The following is a 20,507-nucleotide window of genomic DNA, read 5'->3' on the forward strand; positions in this document are numbered from 1 at the left end:
CTTCCTAATGCCACAATTCATATGGAGGTTTCTATAAAGCCTATACGGTGCTGTGTCAAACACAATCCTTTCCCATACAATAGAGATTTTTTCCAGGATAGACATCGAAGCAGATGAATTTAAAATTTAGTTTCTGTGAGCAATTGCACAGGTAAAACGTAACTGCTTAAAACCAGACACAGCAAGTAAGTGCCATCAGGAAGAATTTGTGTTTAAATTTCTGTAAACATTTGGGGCTATGTTCTGTGGGGGATTTTCTAACTGTGTTTCCTTTCACTAGAGATTTAAAAATAAAGTACAGATCACTCTTCATATGGTTTTCACTCGCACCCTGACACGGATGCTCAGGCACAACGCTTGTGGGCCATAATGATTAAAGATGTTTGACAAAAATATAATAATGTATTTTGTATTAAAAAAAAAACCCTGCAGACCTATAAAGATGTTTGACTTTGTTGTCCTCTAATGTTAAGCCTGACCATACTTCCTAAGAAGATGATGAAAGGATGCAGAGTAATTGAGATTTAATGGCGTTTCTCCTTCAAAAAGCTTAAAGGTATGGTCTGTAACTGGGCTCTAACCCCTCTGCGCTGAGACAGCTGCTACTTCTGTAAATTCTGCCCCACCAACATATGCAAACCGCTCAACATAATTGGAACAACCTCATATTAACTCTCTTTTAAAGAAAAACTGTTAAGATATATTCTCTTCAGCCCTAATTACCTTGAAATTACTCTGACGAGAACAAAGTGGCACATTTTTGTCTGGTGCTGAAATCACTTAAAATGGGACATGGAAAACAAAAATTGTGTATCCTGAGGGATATCACAGTATTTGCCTATAACAATTACAATAACTTTTATTGGTTTTTATGCTAAGATTTCACATAAGTAGTACTACTGCTAAATTTTAGTTACTTAATTTTCATTTGTTGCTATCTTAATTGTTACAGAGTGCTCAGATTTGTAAAGTTATATCAAGGTGTATAACACAAAAACATGTTCAATATATGCCTTCAATAATTTCTTTGTTGTTTGAAAACTTCCAACTTACAGCAAAGCTGGCATTTTATGGCCTGCAGAGCTATAAATCATTTTTAAAATCATGATGATATTACTCAAAACAGATGTGAAAACATATGTTTGCCACGGTTGTATAAACTGCTTACTTGTCAAACTTAATAAATGTTGATACTTTTATTTTAACTACATTCCTTCTTAATAACTTTGAAAATCTTTTCCATGGTAAATATATTTTGCCTTAGTAAAAGTAATGGCAGGTTTTGAAAAACAATGCTCATTCTGTATACAAATCACACGTATGTTTTTTGCTGAGCCACCCAGCACAGATCCCACTCTTCAGTGACTGTCCACATCTGACTATTCAACATATTTGAGGTGCACCAGAGCCCCAAATAATTATACATACGAGAACAATAATAGTATTAGGAACAAAGAATCTATATGGGAGTGAGACAAACCGCTGAGGAATAACAGCACTTGCATGGGGTGACGGAAAGGCCCAGCACACACAGGCTGGGGATTTTCAGCAGCAGAGTATTGACTCTGTCCTACCGGCGCAGTCCATCAATTATTGGGTGCTTGCATCCTACAAAACAGCGATTCCTACAGGAGCTGCAACATAGGTCTGTCAGACTGCCAAATGCAAAATCAGCTTGGAATTGTTGGATATACAATGTCAGCATTTGTCCCATTATAATGTCATCAAAAGGTTTCAGTTCTGGAACCGTGGGATGACTTGAAAATTACATCTTTACTTCACAAAAAGAAATAATTTCTCATTCTGCTATTTTCAGAGAAAAACATGACCTGTGCAGACCCAGTAGAAAACCAGAAACATTATTCTGTCTTTAAAAGGATAACTTAAAATGTCTCACGATTCTGAAGCACTTTTTTCTGATGCAGGTGAATTTCTGAACACTAAGTTAATCCTAAAAAAAAATCCTGTAAGTGCATGCAGAAGTAACACATGTATAAAGACATACTTCCCAGTATAGAATCAATTGAAGAAAGATAATACTATGCAAAAATGTAGACCAGGAAATGAATAAACCTATACAACTTTAATCTTAAGGTGAATTATGGTACACAGAATGTTAGCGTCAGATCTTTGTGATTTCGTACATGTTACAAGGAACGTGCAATGATCACAGGAGCCTGGGAATTGGGTTCACAGGTGGTGGGGTTTAAATTATTTTCATGCTTTTGGGGATTTCTGAATTGTCTTTTCTGATTCTTAAACTGTACCTTCCTTCATCCGTCCTGAGTGGCAGGACTGCTACTACCAATAACTACGTGATTTGCATCTTCGAACCCCAGAGGATACTGAATTGTTTCTCTGAAAAATGACTAAACATGTGGCAAGAAACCATGCACAGTTCAACGAAATTAAAATCAACTACACTTTCATTTAGATTAAACACTCACCTATGTAATTACTACAGGAACATAATTTTTTAATCTTAGGAATGAAGGTATGGTTGGTAACTGTTTGGCCTCTGGTGTTGGTCCATAAATGGCAACAGGAGTCAAGAGGGAAGGATTTAAGCATGATGATCCAGACAGAAAATTATCTCAGAATGGCACAAAAGGGCTCTTTTGGGGTTCACGAGGAAAGTGCTTAAATGCCTAGAGAAACCAGTGAATAGAAAACAGCTCCTTCTGCTTTCAAGATGAGAGAGAGTTGAGTACGAAAATATAAAATAGAGGAAGGAAGTTTCAGGCTCTTCCTACCCATAACTGGATCAGTCACAGATGTCCAAGGAATAGAGCCGATCATACAAAATCATGAATCTGCTCAAATAATTTTATATAACTCTGGAACCACAGGGCACATGGAGCCTCCAAATTCTCTTGAGTAGCTCATTAAATTGCCCGCAACTGCCTTTTTTGTTTTCTCAGAAAATACATTAAATACACAGTGCGCAATCATTTACGCAGGCCGAAGGTGTACCAGTTTGCCTGATTTTTACAGATAACCTAAAATCACCTCAATCAAAATATAAATCAGTTTGTGTTTTCATTTATGATAAAATGTTCACATTTACAGTAGACTTATAAGTACATTTAGCTTATGTTGTCTTCTCTTTTGGTCATGTGCTGGTTTTAGCTGGGATAGAGTTCATTTTCTTCACAGTAGCTGGTACGGGGCTGTGTTTTGGATTTGTGCCGATAACAGTGTTGATAACACAGGGATGTTGTCGTTCCTGCTGAGCAGCGCTTACACAGAGTCAAGGCCTTTTCTGCCCCTCACCCCACCCCACCAGCGAGCAGGCTGGGGGGCACAAGGAGCTGGGAGGGGACACGGCTGGGACAGTGACCCCGACTGCCCAAAGGGCCATCCCACACCCTATGGTGTCATGCTCAGCTTAGAAAGCCGGGGCAACAAGAAGGAAGTGGGGGATGTTTGGAGTGATGGCGTTTGTCTTCCCAAGTCACCGTTACGTGTGATGGAGCCCTGCTTTCCTGGAGGTGGCTGAACACCTGCCTGCCGATGGGAAGGAGTGAATGAATTCCTTGTTTTGCTTTGCTTGTGTGCACAGCTTTTGCTTTACCTATTAAACTGTCTTTATCTCAGCCCACGAGTTTTCTCACTTTTACTCTTCCAGTTCTCTCCCCCATCCCACTGGGGGGGAGCAAGCAAGCGGCTGCAGTGTTTAGCTGCTGGCTGGGGTTAAACCACGACAGGTCAGTTGCTTCTCTTTCTTTTCCTTCACATCTTTTTTACTCTGAAACCTTAATATCTCCCTCAGTATATGCCTTTGCAGTATTTTTCCAGTATTTGCCTACCTTCAGCTTTCTTTTATTTCTTTAACTATATCCCATCTTTTTTTTGCAGGCACTCATTTTGTATGGTGCTTTCCGTAGGTACTGTCAGAATAAACCTCTCGCCTATTAATAACATTAATTTTTTTGTTATATTTGCAAGGAAAGAAAATGGCTGCTTCTTCCTCGATGTGCAGCCACAGATGCCACATGCCGTCTGTCACTACACCACTTCCCCAGGGCTTACCTGCATCCACCAATGTATTCACTGTCTCCAGTACCCAGCAATCACTGCAGGGAGAACCGAGCAGAGGAGGCACCTCCCTGCCTACAGGACAATCACGACAGGCCAGACATCACTTCTTCCCTTGCTGCCTCTCGCTTGTGAGGTAACGTAATGTTATAGACACAAAAAATGGCTTATTTCCCTCACCTATGTACCAGCATTAGAGTAGTCTGCACACACATCCACTGGAGGCAAAGAAACAATACCATGTGACTATTCAAATATTTGCTAGGAACTTCATAAATAATTGTGTCAAAAGACTGGCAAAATATTAGCCCCATACTATATAAACAGAGAGAAGCAAAGATCCGATTGTTTACGCTTCCTAAGGAGAACGCCATGTAAATTCACTGGATACATTATTCATTGCAATTAGGTACTTAGCTCTCTTAAATTTATAATATTATGCCACTGCATATACAGAATACTAGAAAAAGGAATAAAACACATAGTAAGTGTAATTAAATGCCTGAGATGGAAAACAGTTGGTAATTTTACCTTTCTCCTTTTGTATTTTTTTTAGGCTGGTCCCAGTTTCTTGATCAATGAGTTCTCCTTCCCTGCTGTTGGTCAGCATCGCTAAAAAAATCAGAGAGCACAGCTATATAACACTGTCAGTAAAAAAAATGTCAGAAGAAAGGAAAATATGAAATTGCATTTCCTCTTTGTCAATATTCTGGTATTTTAAGATTTATTTATACTATGTAAGTTCTAAAGCAATTGACCATTTTTGTTGTCCATAATCAACCATTTCACTGTCCCAGTTCAGCACTTAGAGCCAAGTAAAATATGCAACAAAAGCAAATTTGCTCAAGTTGATTAAACAAAGATACCAAGATAGAACCCAAATTAGTACTGAGATGAATGTGATTTCTTATGAAATGTTCAAATTAACTAATTAGAAAAGTACTCCACAGAAATCATTTTTGGGAAAAATACATGTAAGGATTTAAGTATTAGTAATTACCTAAAAAGCAGCAAGCTTAATAAAAAATACAGATAAACAGATAGCAACCCAAATTGCTAGATGCCAGCGAAAAAACAATACGCTGTAGTGTTGAAAGAAATTCTTTACGTAACACCTGCAAGATCAGTGAGAGGTGTTGAGTTTATGATTTCAGGATGCCTATTTTCTTTGCTCTCCTTTGATTAAAACATTTCCTTCTCTGCAATTAACCAATTACAGAATTTAAAGTTATTCCAGTGAGGACACTTGTTAAAAACTTCATTGCCATATTTTAGGCTTTATATTTAATTTATATTTTATTATATTTAAGCTTTTTTTTTAACTGCAAAAGTAAAAAAATATATATATTTATATAGATACAAAATATATATACGTATCTTTACAACAGTAAGTGTTAGACTTTGACACAGAGAAATGTTTTGGTTCAACACAGATAAAACCTAGTTTTCTTTAAAAAACTTTCAGCACCATTTCAGAGCCCAGAGGCTTGCAGTGTGCGCTACTACTATTAATGACACAAGTTACAGTAGCTTTCAAAAGCTACAGTGAGGACAAAAGTCTCTTTTTCACTGTTGCTATAGGAAGTTACGTTTCTTGTCCTGCATATTTCTAGCCCTATTTTACATATGAAGAAGCTGAGGGCAATCTGCTTTGTGTGTGAATGTGTTTAGGCAAAGTAGTTCAGGTTCCATTGACTAGTTTGTGTAGAGCCAACTGTGCTATGTAGTACCATGGTGCTGCTGCAGGGACCAGAGTCAAAACTGCAAAATCCCAGCAAGCAGCTGAGTAGTTATTTGATGGGAGTGAAGTCTACACTGCCTTACATGGACTGCACTGTTTTTGTAGTTCAAATCTAGCTCAGCAATGCCTGCATAGGCTCCAGTCACTGTGAAGACAACAGTGTTGACACACACTGACGTGAGGAGATGTTAATTGACTTGCCCTAGATCCCTCTTGGAGACACCAAGAATAGGCTCTAAACTTCCTCTAGCCTAAATTAGCATTTTAAACACACGATCGATAATGCACAGGCTGTGAAAGCTGTGGTGGAGAGACCAAAAAAATCAAAAAGCCCTCAGGCTGGTGCTGATGAGGGAACGTGTGGGCACGGGGAGGTTTTTGGAACGGAAAAGCCATCATATAATCAGTGCCTTTTCTGGCATACATACGAAGAAAAAGATATCTTGCTATTTTTCAATTCCAGGTGCCTTCAGAAGCACTTTCTTACTCCAGCATGCAAGAGAAGTTGGTCGTACCAGAGAATGGGTGGTATCTTCCATGCATGGGTGGGTACTGGCACAGAATGAATGAGGGGCTGGGCTCTGCATAGTGATGAACCTAATAAACTCTAGCGATGAACTTTCCGTGTTTTTTTAGCAAGTGAGAGCATTCCTGAGTTTCCCAGCAAAGAAATATTTGCCTCAACAAACTTCTAAAATTCTTGCGGTAACTGCGAAGGGGTGTGAGGCTGCAGAGCACTAACCAATTCTGTCTGGTGTGTTGTCCAGCTGGGACGGCGAGCTGGACACGCTGCTGCTCTGATGGGAGGAAGCGTGGCTCCCAGGCCGCTGACTGTCTTCTAGAGACGGAGCTGGAGAAGGGCTGTCTTGAATCCTTTCCTTGAAAGAGAAATAAAACAAGGTCTGTGCAATTTGATTAATGAACTTTGCTTAAGTTCAATGAAAAAATGGAGTTGGCTAAAATAGCAATAACAAATGGTCTTTCCGAGATAAACAAAAAACTGAATTAACATCAAAAGAGCAGTATAGCCTTCTACAGCCAAAAAGAGTATAGCCTTCTACATGCAACGCATCTGGGCACAGCTTTCCGTCCTTTGTGTCATGACAGAGCATTTGCCACCTCTTCTTTTTTTTCTTGGTAACTTTTTATTTTCTAACTTTTTCATACACGGGAACAAAGAATGTTGTTTTCACAAACTGCTTTTAATCTACAGATAGTAAAACTGACATATATGAGTCACATTTCAAATAAACAATTCGGATTTGGACTAAACAGTCACTAAATGCAGTCCAATTTGTAAACTCACTAGAATCTGTACCTGAATAAATTACATCAATATCTTCTCAGGGTAGCGCCCAGACAAATTTTAAAAGCTGTGGCACTGGTAAGAACTTCACTTTTGCATGAACAGCACCACTGGCTCACAAAAATAAGAATGCGCTTGCAAATTCTTATGTGTACATCTGCACACAAAACTTTGATATTAACCTCTACTTTAGATATACATAGTATATTTACTTCTTCCTTAGGTAAGGAGAAGAAATAGGATAAGGAATTATAAAAATTTAGCAAAATGAAATTCTGTAGTTCTGCGTATCTATACTTGCAGATTGCCTGAAGATGCTACGGAGTTTTCATCAGTAAAAATCTTTAGGACCAGGTCAGACAAGCGTGGCGTAAGTAATAATTCATCCTGTCTTGAGGAAGGCAAAAGATTATATGACCACTTGAGATCCCTTCCATCCCAGTGATTCCACTTGTATAATTTTTCTGAATTAATTCAAAATTCCAGTACCCTTCATTCCTGTTCCCAGGACCAACAAAAAAAATGAGTATCTTCTAAAAGGGACAGATCATGGCCTGAGATACTCTGGATGTTCTTATCTTAAAATCCCTTCTATGTTTTAAATCCTCCATTACAAGTTCTTGAGAGCGTAGTTCCAATGGAGCCACACTAACAAGGAGATGCTTGAATTTACAGAATTCCAGAAACTGCATCTTTGGAGTTGCCCTCACCCTGGCAATCAGCTGTTCCCTGTGGAAACTCGGAACTGAAATATTACTTTCTTTTTTTAAAAAGGGAGACCCTCTTGCCCCCACCTCATTAAAAATCACAATTACAGTGTAAACTGGGGAAGTTGTCCCAAAGGAGCTTCGCAATTTTTCTGCCTTTCTAACCTATTCTCAGAGATTTTTCATTAGGAGCACGCAATCTGGCTACTTGGTGGCAATTTACCACGTGCTTTTGAAAATAAACTCAACAGTATCTGAACTTTTTATGCAGTTTTTGCTAGACAGTATTCTAAATCAATAATACAGCTTTAGGAAGAGAATGGTAGATTCTAATAGTTTTTCCATTACAAATAGCTAGCATAATAGCTTCTGTTCATAACCTATTGAGGCAATTCATTAATAACACTGGCACTAAGATCGACATTTTAAGAATATTCTGTTACCCATTAAAACCGTCTCTCTAAACCACACTCATCTTCATAGTTACAGATACCTTTGAGAATGATGCAAAGGGAATGTGAGATTGGATCCTCCTAATATATATATAATGCAAGGGGTGGCATTTGCCTATCCCAATCACAGCAGCTGAAAATGTAGCACTGAATGTGTTTTTAATAGGATAGTTATTGTACATTAAATAACAACTGAGCCTCAAAATCATGTAACAGATGTGTATCTATTACATAGCTGTTAATCCTCAATGGATCTGTTTTCACTAATTATCTGTTATTTAATGAACATACAATAACTAATAAATCTTAAAGGGAGACTTTTACTTGCAGTATTTTTGAATGCTAATTAAAAATGTTTATTAAGTCTTAAAAGATATGAATCTATTATGTAGAGTCACAAGTTCTTAAAATTTTGAAAACTGAAGGGTTTTAAACAAACAAATTTTCAAATTCTGGAGGAAAAAAGTCAAAGTCTCCTGTGTTTTCTTCTTCTCGGTCTCAGAGAGAGTGGTTTTAGAGGTTGCTGAGATGAGTGGAAGAGCAAAAGAGAGCCATGACTTACTCTGTGGATGGGTTGCTTATTAAGTTACTTTTAAAAATCACATTCTTACCCCAATTTATTCTCTTAAATAAATGATGAATCATATACATGCAATCCTAAGCTTATAAACACTATGGGTCTTTTACCTTTGTGTAAATAATAGCTCCCGAATAGGTTACTGTTAACAGGCTACAACTCCGACTGTAATTTTATTTGCCTAGATTACAGTTTTAACAGTCCTCTTTGGCACCATTTCCTCTCTTTTTACCACAAAGAGTACTCGATTTACAAGTAAAGATATCATTTTGAAATGATTACTTTCACAGAAGAGTACATCGTTTAAGTAAATTTCATTGTCTAACACAACCATGAAAATGAATAGCCAAGGAGAGGACATGCCAACTGTTCTGCAAAAAAACCTATGAACAAATATGACCATGAATTAACACTTAGATATCACACAAACAGCCATATATGTCATCTTAAATGGGAGTTATCTGAGTAATTCAAAAGCTGATGATTTGGAAAAGCAAAGTATTCGAGCTCCTTCTGGTAACTGCATTTCCCATTGTCTCTTGCTATAAAATAATCTCTGCTTCAAGTAATTTGCCTTCAAACTCAGGGTCTTGGTTTGAAATGTTCAGGCAGAAATAAAAGTGTCAAATAATAATGTCACTCTTAATCACACAGTGAATCACTTTCTAAGAGAATTAGTTGATTATGTCATCTAATGTCTTACCAGTTACAAAAATTCCATACACAGGGAAGATACACTTTTCCCTATAAGCAACAAAGGAGCTGAAATTTTCTCTGGATCATATGTACTACAAATGAGGATAGAGTATCACCACGTAAGACTGCATATGGATCGAGAAATTGTCTATTTCTAAATGTTTGTGGGGAAACGTAATGCTGGATTTTCTCTACTATAATGAATAACACTATGAACAGACTCTTTTTTTGCAAGTAAACAGATCCATTTTTCAGTCCTGTAATCAGTATGCATCTATTTAGCTACTTAACAGCAATGTGCTCTGGTTCATTAGGTAGCTACTGTTGTGTCTCAGCCTAGTTAAAATTTCACAGCAAGTTAATCTATTTTATTACAAATGAGAACACAAGTGATAATGTCCTCACCATTTTCCAAACACAGGGTTAACAGTATTTGTAACAAATCAATGAGGACATTTAAATAGGAAAATTGCAAATCTAAAACCTTAACACTTTTTCCACATTGATGACTTCATTTTATTTGTCACCTATGTATTTTACAACCTTGTTACTTTTCATATATTTTATTTTTCTTCCTGTTGAAAATAGCTCAGTTCCCACCGGCACACTGCTGTGCAGCCTGGTTCTACAGTATGTACACTCGCAGTAATAGGGAAGCATTTCTAAATAAAGTCATATTTTCTCCATTTGTATTTCTTCCTATTTCATAAATTTGCAAGATTCATATTCCAGATTATAATGTACTGAATTATGTATATAAGATTTACAGATTGTGAGAATTTTATGAAAAATGAAAACATTTCTCAAGATCTCACCTATTTATCTAACTATAGTACCTACTTCATCTTATCTTTTCTCTTCCCTTTACAGAGCTGTAACATAAATTCTCAAAAAAGACTTTTGCAGTATTTAATCCTTTTGAAGGGTAATATATTTCTGTCTCACTAAAGATCAGTGTCTTGCTTTGGCTCAGAAAATGTAGCTACAAAGCTTGACATTGTTAATTTTAGTCGTGATTTAGGTTAACGGCACTGAAGTCATCAACTCATCCAATTTCCAGATACATCCTTGATTTCACCTCAATATCCCTTTTCTATCCCCTGTGAGGTTGTATTCCACACAAATAATATGAAACACTACATAACAGTTGCATCCACACTAGTTTTATTTGAAATATATATGAACAGCTTACCTATTTTTGACATAATCTTCTTGACCTTAATTCCTTACCTCTGATTTTTTTTATAGTATTGATCTACATTTTGTGTCAAGAGTTTAGAGAAACGATGCTGCTGGATTTTCCTTTATTTTTCTTTATTCTTAGTTCTAATCTAGCTGTAATTACTCTTCCAAATGTTAATCTATTAATGAGTTCCTAGAGGATTTAATGGCATTTCACTGCTGACAAGCAGGTTTTGGAAGTTTGTCTGAGTCCTGGATATTTCATTCAGACATTTATCTTGATATTTCATATTTAATTGAGGTGCTGCTTCTGTACTCTACAGGGCTCTGCAGTGGCAGGAAAGCTGGAATTCACCAGACCTCGCTAATGAAACAGAGAGGAAGGAAAAATGGGGATTCTACTGTCTTTAGGTCTAGACTCGAGTTTTCAGCTATTGTAAGAAAGATTCAGCACTGATGACCGTGCTGGAAAAACAGAGAGCACACAGGCTCTGGCAGAATAATTTTTCCAACATTAATTTGCACACTAGGTCCCCACTGGAATGTTTCTTGTGCCACACCTCGATCTCCCAGCGCTTGCCAAATCACCCCTCGGATTCTCAAAATGGACTACACAGTTAAAAATATCTATGAACCAGAGTCTCACTTCTCTGGAGGGGTCGGTGAAGCCAGGAGCAGTCCGCCAGTAGACTGGCTGCAGACCTCCTCACCTCCTATCCAAAACTACCACAATTTCATGCTGTGATATCGCTGCTCCTACCTCCCTGGCTGAATTCCATCCTCAATAAGGGAGAAGAATAAGAAAAGTTAACACAATTTCAGTTAGCAAAGAATTGAATTGCTAACTTTTTTTTTTTTAGTTAACACTAAGACACGTATTTCTTTCCAATTGACCTATACTATTTGAATTCTAATAACAAGTACATTTTTAATAGCATTCTGAAGTTTACAGTCCTTAACTAATGGCATTATTGAGAAAAGCATTATTGAGAAAAGCAATACATAAGCGGCATTTAGGCTTTTCAAAGAAAAAGAATAATCCTGACACAGTAAGCAGGAGCTGTGCTAAATCGGAAATGATGCCGGACAGCGGCCGACAAGAAATACGATGGTTAGAGTTACTGTTTCTGGGCAAGAGAACAGTGGTTAGGTTTATATTTTGAATCACTGCAGTCTGGAAATGGGCACATGCAAAGAGTATGGATGACTTGCTGGTCTTCTGAGCTACTTATACTATCTCCGATTGCTGTAAGAACTGGAGATGAACAAGGCAAACAGCTGGTCTAAAAACTAAGATAGTATCTGTATGTCTGAAAGCCAGCTGGATCCCATTCATCTTTTGCAGTGTATCGGGAAGCTATTCACTTAAAATACGTACTTTGCCATTTAAAATGTAATTTTTTTTCACTGTGTACATATAGTTGTTTCAGTTGTAGTCAACTGGCAATTATTTTCCCACCAAATTTAAGAAATCATAAAAACTCTTCTACGTTTCCTGATTTTTAATACCAGATGTTCGCTTGCTAATTCCATTACCTTGTGACTACTTCCTATCAATTCATTAATTGCCAGCTGCTCAGCCAAACAGAAAGCCGCAGCTAATCAGATGGTATTGGTAAACAGCCAAACAAGAGCTTCCTTCTTCACTATTTCTTAAATTAGCAGTCACTGTGAAAACTAAGACATCCGTCACTCATATATTAAGATCTTACCTTTACATTTCACTTTGAATCTGAAAGTATAATATTGACTAAAATTGGAAAGGATCTTGCAGTGGAAACTTTCTACTTGTACCCCTCCTATGAATTGTTTCACCCAGTGCTGCTACTGAATGAAAGAAAGGCACTCCCAGGACTAATGATGATAATGCTACATCTAATCTGCGTTATAGCTATATTAGTTATTAAGTACAAATGCAAATGACTAAGCCAATACTAAAGAGATCTGAGCCAGAACTAAAAGCTAGTATGTGCTCGGCCTAACAATATTCCCTTGCAAGCTTTGCAAAAAAGAGATGTACTTGCTTCTTACTGTATTTTTTTCCACTTGCAAGTTTAAAATAAGTATTCGTTGCTTATTCTTTAACCTAGCAACTAGGTATCTCGGTGTTAACAAGGAAGGCATTCTTGGCATTGCAGGGAGAGGGATATGCCTCCCTTCAAAGGAGGAGAGATGAGAAGGGTATTTAATGCAATTTGTAGGGACCTGAACATCTCCCAACATAGTAGTTTCTCTGTATCAGTGAATAAAAAGACACAAAACTGCACACTCACTTCTCCTTTGCTACAGATAGAGCCACAAAAATTAGCCTTGTAAGAAGCAAACTCAAACTACTCTGTCCCATGCGTCACTCCCCTAACATATTCTAGTACCTGTTTCAGCAATAAGCTGCCAGCAACGAACACATGCTATGAAATGGGACAGAATAAATCTAATAATGAGAAAAGTAACATGAATTTTATGGAGGTTCTCTTTTATAAATCTTGTAATATTCTGAAAACAATTCAGAATGAATTGAATGCACAGAGCGATATTAAATTAAATGTTATAAATTCTGTAATGAGAAATGTTTTTATACTGAGAAGAATTGTTTCAGAGTATTCTGAGATGGCCACATTTTTCTGGCTGTCAGGTAAATATTATGAATGTGAGTCGTACAGCACACAGAAAATAGCACCTCTCAGCAATAATTACACAGCCCATCTGTATTCTCTTTAGGGAGTTTAAAATCATGCCATATACATCCTTTACAAAGGTTTTAACAATGGCACAAAATCGGGAGAAGAACAGAACACAAAGAAAAGGAGACTCCAAAATCTCTACTGCATGTCTAGATCACACCGTACAAATAATGCTTTGTTCTGTTTATCGTCAGACCAAAATATTCAGACAGAAATTGCGTGGAGTTGATGTGAAGTACAAGATTTCAGTCTCCCCACCAAAACAAAACATTGCATTTCACCTGAAATGTCCCGTCTGCCCCCACCCCCTTTTTTTTTTGGGGGGGGGGGGGGGTTGTTTCTAAAGTACACTGGAGTGAAATTCTGAAAGAAATATGATTTAAAATACAAAAAGAAAAATGCTTTGTTTTGAGGGGCTTAAGCAAAGTAGTTCTATTACATTTTAACTTATTTTCTCTGGGTTTTCAGCTGCATTCAGTGCCATTTATTCCTAATTGGGACCTGGATAAGAGCAGGAAAAAGGAGAGAAAAAAGAGTAAGAGAAAAGTAGGAACTCAGCAAGCATGAGGGAATGACGATAGAAGAAAAATGGACAGCAGGAAACCAATTTGCAGAAATACTCCTACTCAGGAGAAGCACATCTCTCTTAGAGAGCCAGAAGGAAACGGAGAGGGAACAACGAGAAGGAGGAGAGATGGAGGAGGAAGGGTGAGACATGAGCAAGAGGAGCAAGGAAAGTGCAAAATATATGGGGTGAAGAAGCTAGGAAAAACTGGGAGAAAAGGGTAAAAGAGCCTCCCAAATCTCTGGGATAAAATTTTGCCTCAGTACTCTACTCTCAGTACTCTCTTGATATTTAACACAAAAGAGAGCAGCTTAAGGCCCCTGGTTTGGATTCGGTTCCCACAATTTCAAGCCCACCCTGACCACAGTATCTCCCACCAACCTGTTTCAAAGGACACCTGGGAAAGCGGCCTTTCAGTGAATATACAAAGACTCACAGTTACAGCTCCAGGAGCTCGGCTCTTGCCAGCCCTCCTTATACTTTCCTAACCCCAAACCTCCCCCCCGCCCCCTCCCTGCCTTTTAGCTGAAATTGTGTAAGCTAATATGTTTTTTAGTCATATAAGACCCTTCTGGCTTAATCTGTATAAACTGAGACTTTAGGCTTGATGACACTACCTTAACACTCCTGATGCCTCTACTGTACTTGAGGATCCGCAGCTTGAGGCCTCATTCCACTGTGGACAGAGAGTTGTTATATGGGCATGGTCTGATTCCGAGGTTCAAAAGCACTGTCAATGAACAGAGGACGTATTGCCATTTTTGCTGCGGCACCTCTTCGTGTATCTGCCATCCACGTTATGTGCTGTGAGGTCTCAACTCCTTTGGACCCAATTTAATTTAAATGACCTGTTAAGATTTAGGCGTGCTTTCAGCATTCCATTCAGTTCATGTTCTCAGCACACATCTTAACAGCTCCTTTATAATAAACTGTATAATATGCTGTAAATGTGTATTAATAGTCATATTCATTATAGGTCCACTGTAAAATACAGATCTTAACGTTATGTAGTTATTGCGCTCTGGAGTTGAGTTGTTCTATAAACTTCAGTGAAAAATCCTCTCTCTTTTGTATAAAAGGCCCATCCAAACTTTGCTTCTGAAGACCTGAAAATATCATCACTGAGTCGATTTTTCTGAGTTTCAGGAACAAAATTACTGGATGACAGTAAACTACCACATTTATTCACTACTGTTTCTAGCCTCCGCCATGATCCAAGTGTACTTCAGCTAAGTTCCACCCCAGACTGGTCCTGAAGACCAGGCTGGCAAAGCATTTTACACCTAGGCCAGTAACTGGATTGCAGAGTTCATCCAGCTGAAGAATAACTCTGGAAAAGAAGAACTAACAGGAGAGTAGATGCAAGAGGGAGGAGAGAGAGAGTGGTGAAGTCAGTGTTGCTGTCAAATTTTGGTTTTGCCGTATGACACCCTCAATTATACAGACTCTACAGAAGCATTTGAGCCAAGTTTCGAACGGAGCAAGCTCTTTCAGCTGCGCAGTAAATCCCTGAAAGGCTGGATTTATTACAGGGGCACTGTCAGAACCGTAGCTACAGCACTGCTAGCGGGTGCTGCTATAATCACATCAGATCATATTATAGATGGCTAAGAAGGTTTTGCGAGCCTGGCCATTGTGCCTGCCTAATTTATGGTGTTCCTGTCAGGAAGAAATCAAGTTTCATAGTTATGACATTTCTTTCTGGAGCACTAAATGTTAACTTTGCTGATCATGCATATCTTGGTAGAACAGCTTATTTCTAAATGGCAAACGTGATATAAAAAGCATAATGACTTCATTCAAAACCTTTATAAAGCAGCTGATTCTCACACCTATAGAAAACAGGCCAAGTGGTATTTTAGTCATCAGAGTATGGAAATAGATACACACTCAATATATACGATTCATTTCTTCCATTTTAAGTAATGTCATGATGCTAGAATTGCGGTCTATCTAAAACCAGTCATTTTTTGTACTTATTAAATGCACTTAAATAATGTCATATAATATAAGAAATACTGCTGACAGATAACAACAGCAGTAATGCTCTTTTACATGTTGCTTTTTGTACAAGGATTTCATCTTAATTGGTCGCCATTCAGAACTAGATGATTGTACATAAGGGAAGGAAAGGACAAAAGGAGCCTCACACTGTCTGTAATAAAATTCATCTACAGTTTCAGCACTCAGAACAAATGAGAGAAAGATACAGCATCACTTGACAGGTGAGAGTAACAGAGCAATGGATGCACACTTTACCTCTGTCACATTAGCTACTGGTGTATTTTCCTCTACATCATGTAAAGGAAATAATTCCCACTAGAGTGCTGGCGAGACCTACTGTTGCTGTGGAGATATTGTGTATCCTCTAGTGCAGGTGTTGGGGAAAAAATAGTGTAACTGAGTAACTAGCATCAGCAAGGGCCTGCTAAAGAGCATCCTTAAACCCAACTGCTTGCAAAGACTGTAGTTTATATTACAAAGAACTGGCATTGTTTACAAAAACATATTTAATCTTCATTTTGACATACTGATAGCATTTAAAATATAATCAAAGCTTATGCAGTCTACTTGCTGCTACAAATACTCCACTGCTGTATTTAAGTTATGGTTTTCTCAAGAGGTCTCTGAACAGTTAAAAAGGTTATGAGTGAAACAAATGGAACCTCAATTCATTTCTAACAATTCAGTGACTTCCATTAACTAATGGACAGTTGGACATCAGAGATATCATGTTTCCCCTGCCCAGTCAACAGCTGTGCAGATACACTGGTGATAAGGAGAAGTTTTTATAGGTCTTAATCCTAAATAGTCTCTCACTGGGGAACACTCCCCCTGAGTTTTACCAGCCTCCCAGAATCTAAGAAAACAAAATGTAATCAAACCCAAAGTATTAAGAACAACATTTGCCCTAATTTGGAAGTGGGCTTTCAGGAAAGAAGAAAAACCACCTGAGGCAGTTTTGGAGACGCTCAGGGCCAGGAAGAAGTTCAGAAGAAAAACTAAGACCTCCAGAACCTCCGCAACAGAGACATGTAATATCCTATGCTACTGTAATGTGGTAAAAGAGACTTGCTTTCTTCCTTGAAAGTATGTTGATATCAGTAAATACAAATATTAAGATTAAACTTGTGGTTGTGTACTACTAGTTTCTGTCCTTGCTTGATGTAGAAACAAAATTTCCTGCAGCGGCACAGGCTGTGACAATAGAAAGTACAACACAATCCTAACTAATTCAATCTCACAATTGGCCTGTAATATCGGCAACAGTAACTTTCTCAATGATAAAATAACGATATTTTATAATTAAGATGTTTTACAATAAAGATACAAGCGATTAAGTTCAACAAATCAGTGCAAGTTATTAAAATAAAGCAACTCAGAACTTTGGGATTCCAGAATGATGGGGATACATGACTGTAAATAAGCATAAATGTCAAAACAAAGAGACATGTACTTTCTGGAACAGATAGCTCTATAGACTCATATATTTAAAAACAAAGAAAAATGGACTAATAACTACCTTTCAAAGTTGAAAAAAAATATATTTTGCCAACAAGAACCATGCACGTGCATGCAAACACATGCAGAAGTTAGATTGATAAGACTTTTCATTTTTGCTCAATAAAAAGAGGACGCACTGTGGTTTAGAGAATCCCACAGCACCAGTCCTTCACACGCACTGATCCTACATCCTTCTACTTTGAAAATTTCTTGTCTCAACCTATTTTTTTACTGTGCGGCAGGACTTCAGCTCTCAACAGAGGCATGAAATTTTCTCAACAACCTGCTTAGAAGAGATTATCAGAAGCCTTTCAAAAGTATAAACATGTTTTATCCAGCCAGAAGGAAATTCAGGTGTGGCTACCAGCGACTATACTCACTAAGGTACTTCTGATGACTTTCTCTGATATTAACCTGCTCTAGAATTGCAGTGCACCAGAGTTCCTGTTATGTTCTATAGCATTTCCTTTAAGTGTAACATGAAGTTTGATTTTAAACAACATTTTAGAATAGCTTTTGAGCTTTAACAGATGCAGCACTGCTTACTCCCCTAGCTTCTAGTGAGCGTTAGTGTCTGGTTTTAATTACACTGGATTTGTAGGTAGAGCAGAGCATCTTAACTTCTTGACTGTACTCGTGGGTATTTCCTCAAACTGAAGCACTATCAGGAACACCAGGCCAGGTGTGCTATAGGCACTATAAGCTCATTGCCTCTTAGTTCTCTTCCTAAAGAAAGTCACGGTAAATGTTTTTGTTAGCCACAAAAAGCTATTTTTTCTAAGTCTCATAGATGGCTCTTACCTTTATAACAGAGGCCCCTGCCCTGGAAAGAGGACTGTGCATTTGGGCTGCTGCAGCCATGTTAGCTATTGTATTGAGGTGGTTCATCTGATTCATTGCCATTGCAACCGAAGCGGGAGGTAGGCTGACGGGAAGCAGAGGGTGGGGCATCATCATAAACGGCAGGTCTATCCCTAAAAGAGAGCATGGGCAGGTTATATGTGTCAGTCCCTCGTTTTATAACCCAACACCTTAATTTTTAGAGTCTATATTCTACTGGAACATTGACTAGTCAAACTCAATATTATTACGTGTTAACAATTTTGCTGTTACATAGGGAATAATGGTCTTTGCATTCCAGAAAAGGCTGTATGGTTTGCATTAGGGAAAGAAACATACAGCTGTAGAGTAACACAATATTAGCAAAATGAATATGCAACAGTGCATAAGTTTAGTGATCTCTTTATTAAGAGCAATAAAGAAAAAAACCACAAACCACGCAGATAGTTGCATGTTTTTCCAATACATCAGACAAATACTTATTAACAAGTTTATCTGACGATATACTCCTACCAAGTCCTCTTACTATTATTAGTTCACACACAAAGCAATCTGAGACCAGATTTTTATATTAGGACTATTTCTTGAATGCAGGAAGCTGCGGGTGGGACTATAGACACTACTGAACTGCTGTACAGAAGGTCTGTGAACTGGAACATGTAATGAGAGGTTAAAATTGTTGCCAGAGGTTTTAATTTCCAAAAAGTCACTTTAAATTGTCTTCTGCAATGGATATAAAACAAGTTAAGAAGGTATGAAATTCATTTGGACCAACTTGCAGATCTTGACGTTGCCAAAAAGGTGATGTTACTGCTAGCAAGAATTGGGTTCTCGTGTTTCATTAATATCCATTTCAGCACGTGTATTACTTGTTGCATTTAGTAATGACTACAATGGAAAGCAAGACCAAGACACCAATTCACTGAAAAAATTATTTCAGGGTATTTTGCATTTAAGAATTCTTTAGAGAGACCACTTGAAGACAGCTACCTTTGGGCATCCAGAATTGTTTTTTCAGAAAACATACGACTCGTTCTGGCAGATAAAATGTCTTATCATTTTTCTAAATGAAATTTAGATCAGAAATTCTCATTAAAAAATTCAGGTACAAGTAGTAAATAACATAATCATATAGCTAGTCATAACCATATGCTATTCACATTAATTATTTCTAAAAGTTTTTAAACTTTTGGCTCAATCTTAACTACTTTAAATGAGAAGGCCAGTCACCATTTTGGTGTATGACAGAACCCACAATAAAAAATATCATTGACTGATATAGCTTATGTTATTCCAATACAATTTGACTATAGCGATATATAAAAACACCACTGCGCCCACCACGAAAGGCAGAATCGTATATATTCTGAGCTCCCACACTATTTCTGTTTAGCTTGAGTATATCATGATCAACAACTGTGATGTCTTATGATTCACTATCTATTTTACATGATAATCCATGCCAATATTAATTATGATAGGTAATAAGCAAAGCCCACGTATATCTCCCTTCACTTTAAACCATACTGACAATCCCCTTCAGTGCTTACATCCATAAGCCTTTGTTCCCCTGCATATCTCCCTTAACAGCCCAATAATCTTTCCTCATACTCTATAGAGTTCCAAAACTCCCAGACACCATCTGGCCACATTGAGTTGTATGTCTACTTAAAGTCCAATTGACATGCAAACTAAATGCAAACTACAAACAGAATTTAACAGCACATCACCAGTTTTAAGACACAATCCGTCAAACATTTTAGAGGACTATGAAGAAAATATATCCTACACTTGCAAATCATTGGACATCATGTCTGACATTCAATAAACCCTTTAATAGCCTATAGACATTTCCCTACTACAAAATCTACTGGAAAATACCTTTAAAGTTTTCTTTAACAGCACAGAACACAATATCCCTGTATGTAAAATATATACAGGTATGGAATTATGCAAGAATATAAAATGAAAGGACAAACTACAGTGAATTTGAGTCCTAGGATCTGGTGATTCTTATCTACTGACACTTAATCCAAAATGCTCAGGTCCATACCTTCCCATGAACAAAGCAGACCCATATTGTAGGAGTCATTTCAATAGCTTTGATTTCTTCAAGTCTGGGCCCTACACAGGGAGCAAGGAACTACCTGCTTCTGAAACTGAGTAAGGAGTCAGAAATGTCATTCATCCATTAAAACTAACACCAAAAATCAACTTT

At 37.7% G+C, this 20,507-nt stretch overlaps 1 protein-coding gene across 5 annotated transcripts in view; it reads right to left on the minus strand.

Moving 5' to 3' along the window:
- The window catches only part of DACH2 (dachshund family transcription factor 2), a 310,552-nt gene that overhangs the window by 49,486 nt on the left and 240,559 nt on the right, over positions 1–20,507 (minus strand). For all 5 annotated transcript variants that reach the window (XM_087749118.1, XM_087749117.1, XM_087749116.1 and 2 more), the window contains exons 5-7: positions 18,251–18,423; positions 6,522–6,657; positions 4,570–4,650 (exon numbers count right to left, since the gene is read on the minus strand). In XM_087749118.1, the coding sequence (XP_087605244.1) occupies positions 4,570–4,650; positions 6,522–6,657; positions 18,251–18,423 (390 nt within the window). The remainder of the gene's footprint in view (positions 1–4,569; positions 4,651–6,521; positions 6,658–18,250; positions 18,424–20,507) is intronic.

This window comes from Nipponia nippon, unplaced genomic scaffold, assembly GCF_047370975.1.
Source record: "Nipponia nippon isolate SJK-2023a ecotype South Korea unplaced genomic scaffold, ASM4737097v1 scaffold_12, whole genome shotgun sequence".
NCBI lineage: Eukaryota > Metazoa > Chordata > Aves > Pelecaniformes > Threskiornithidae > Nipponia > Nipponia nippon.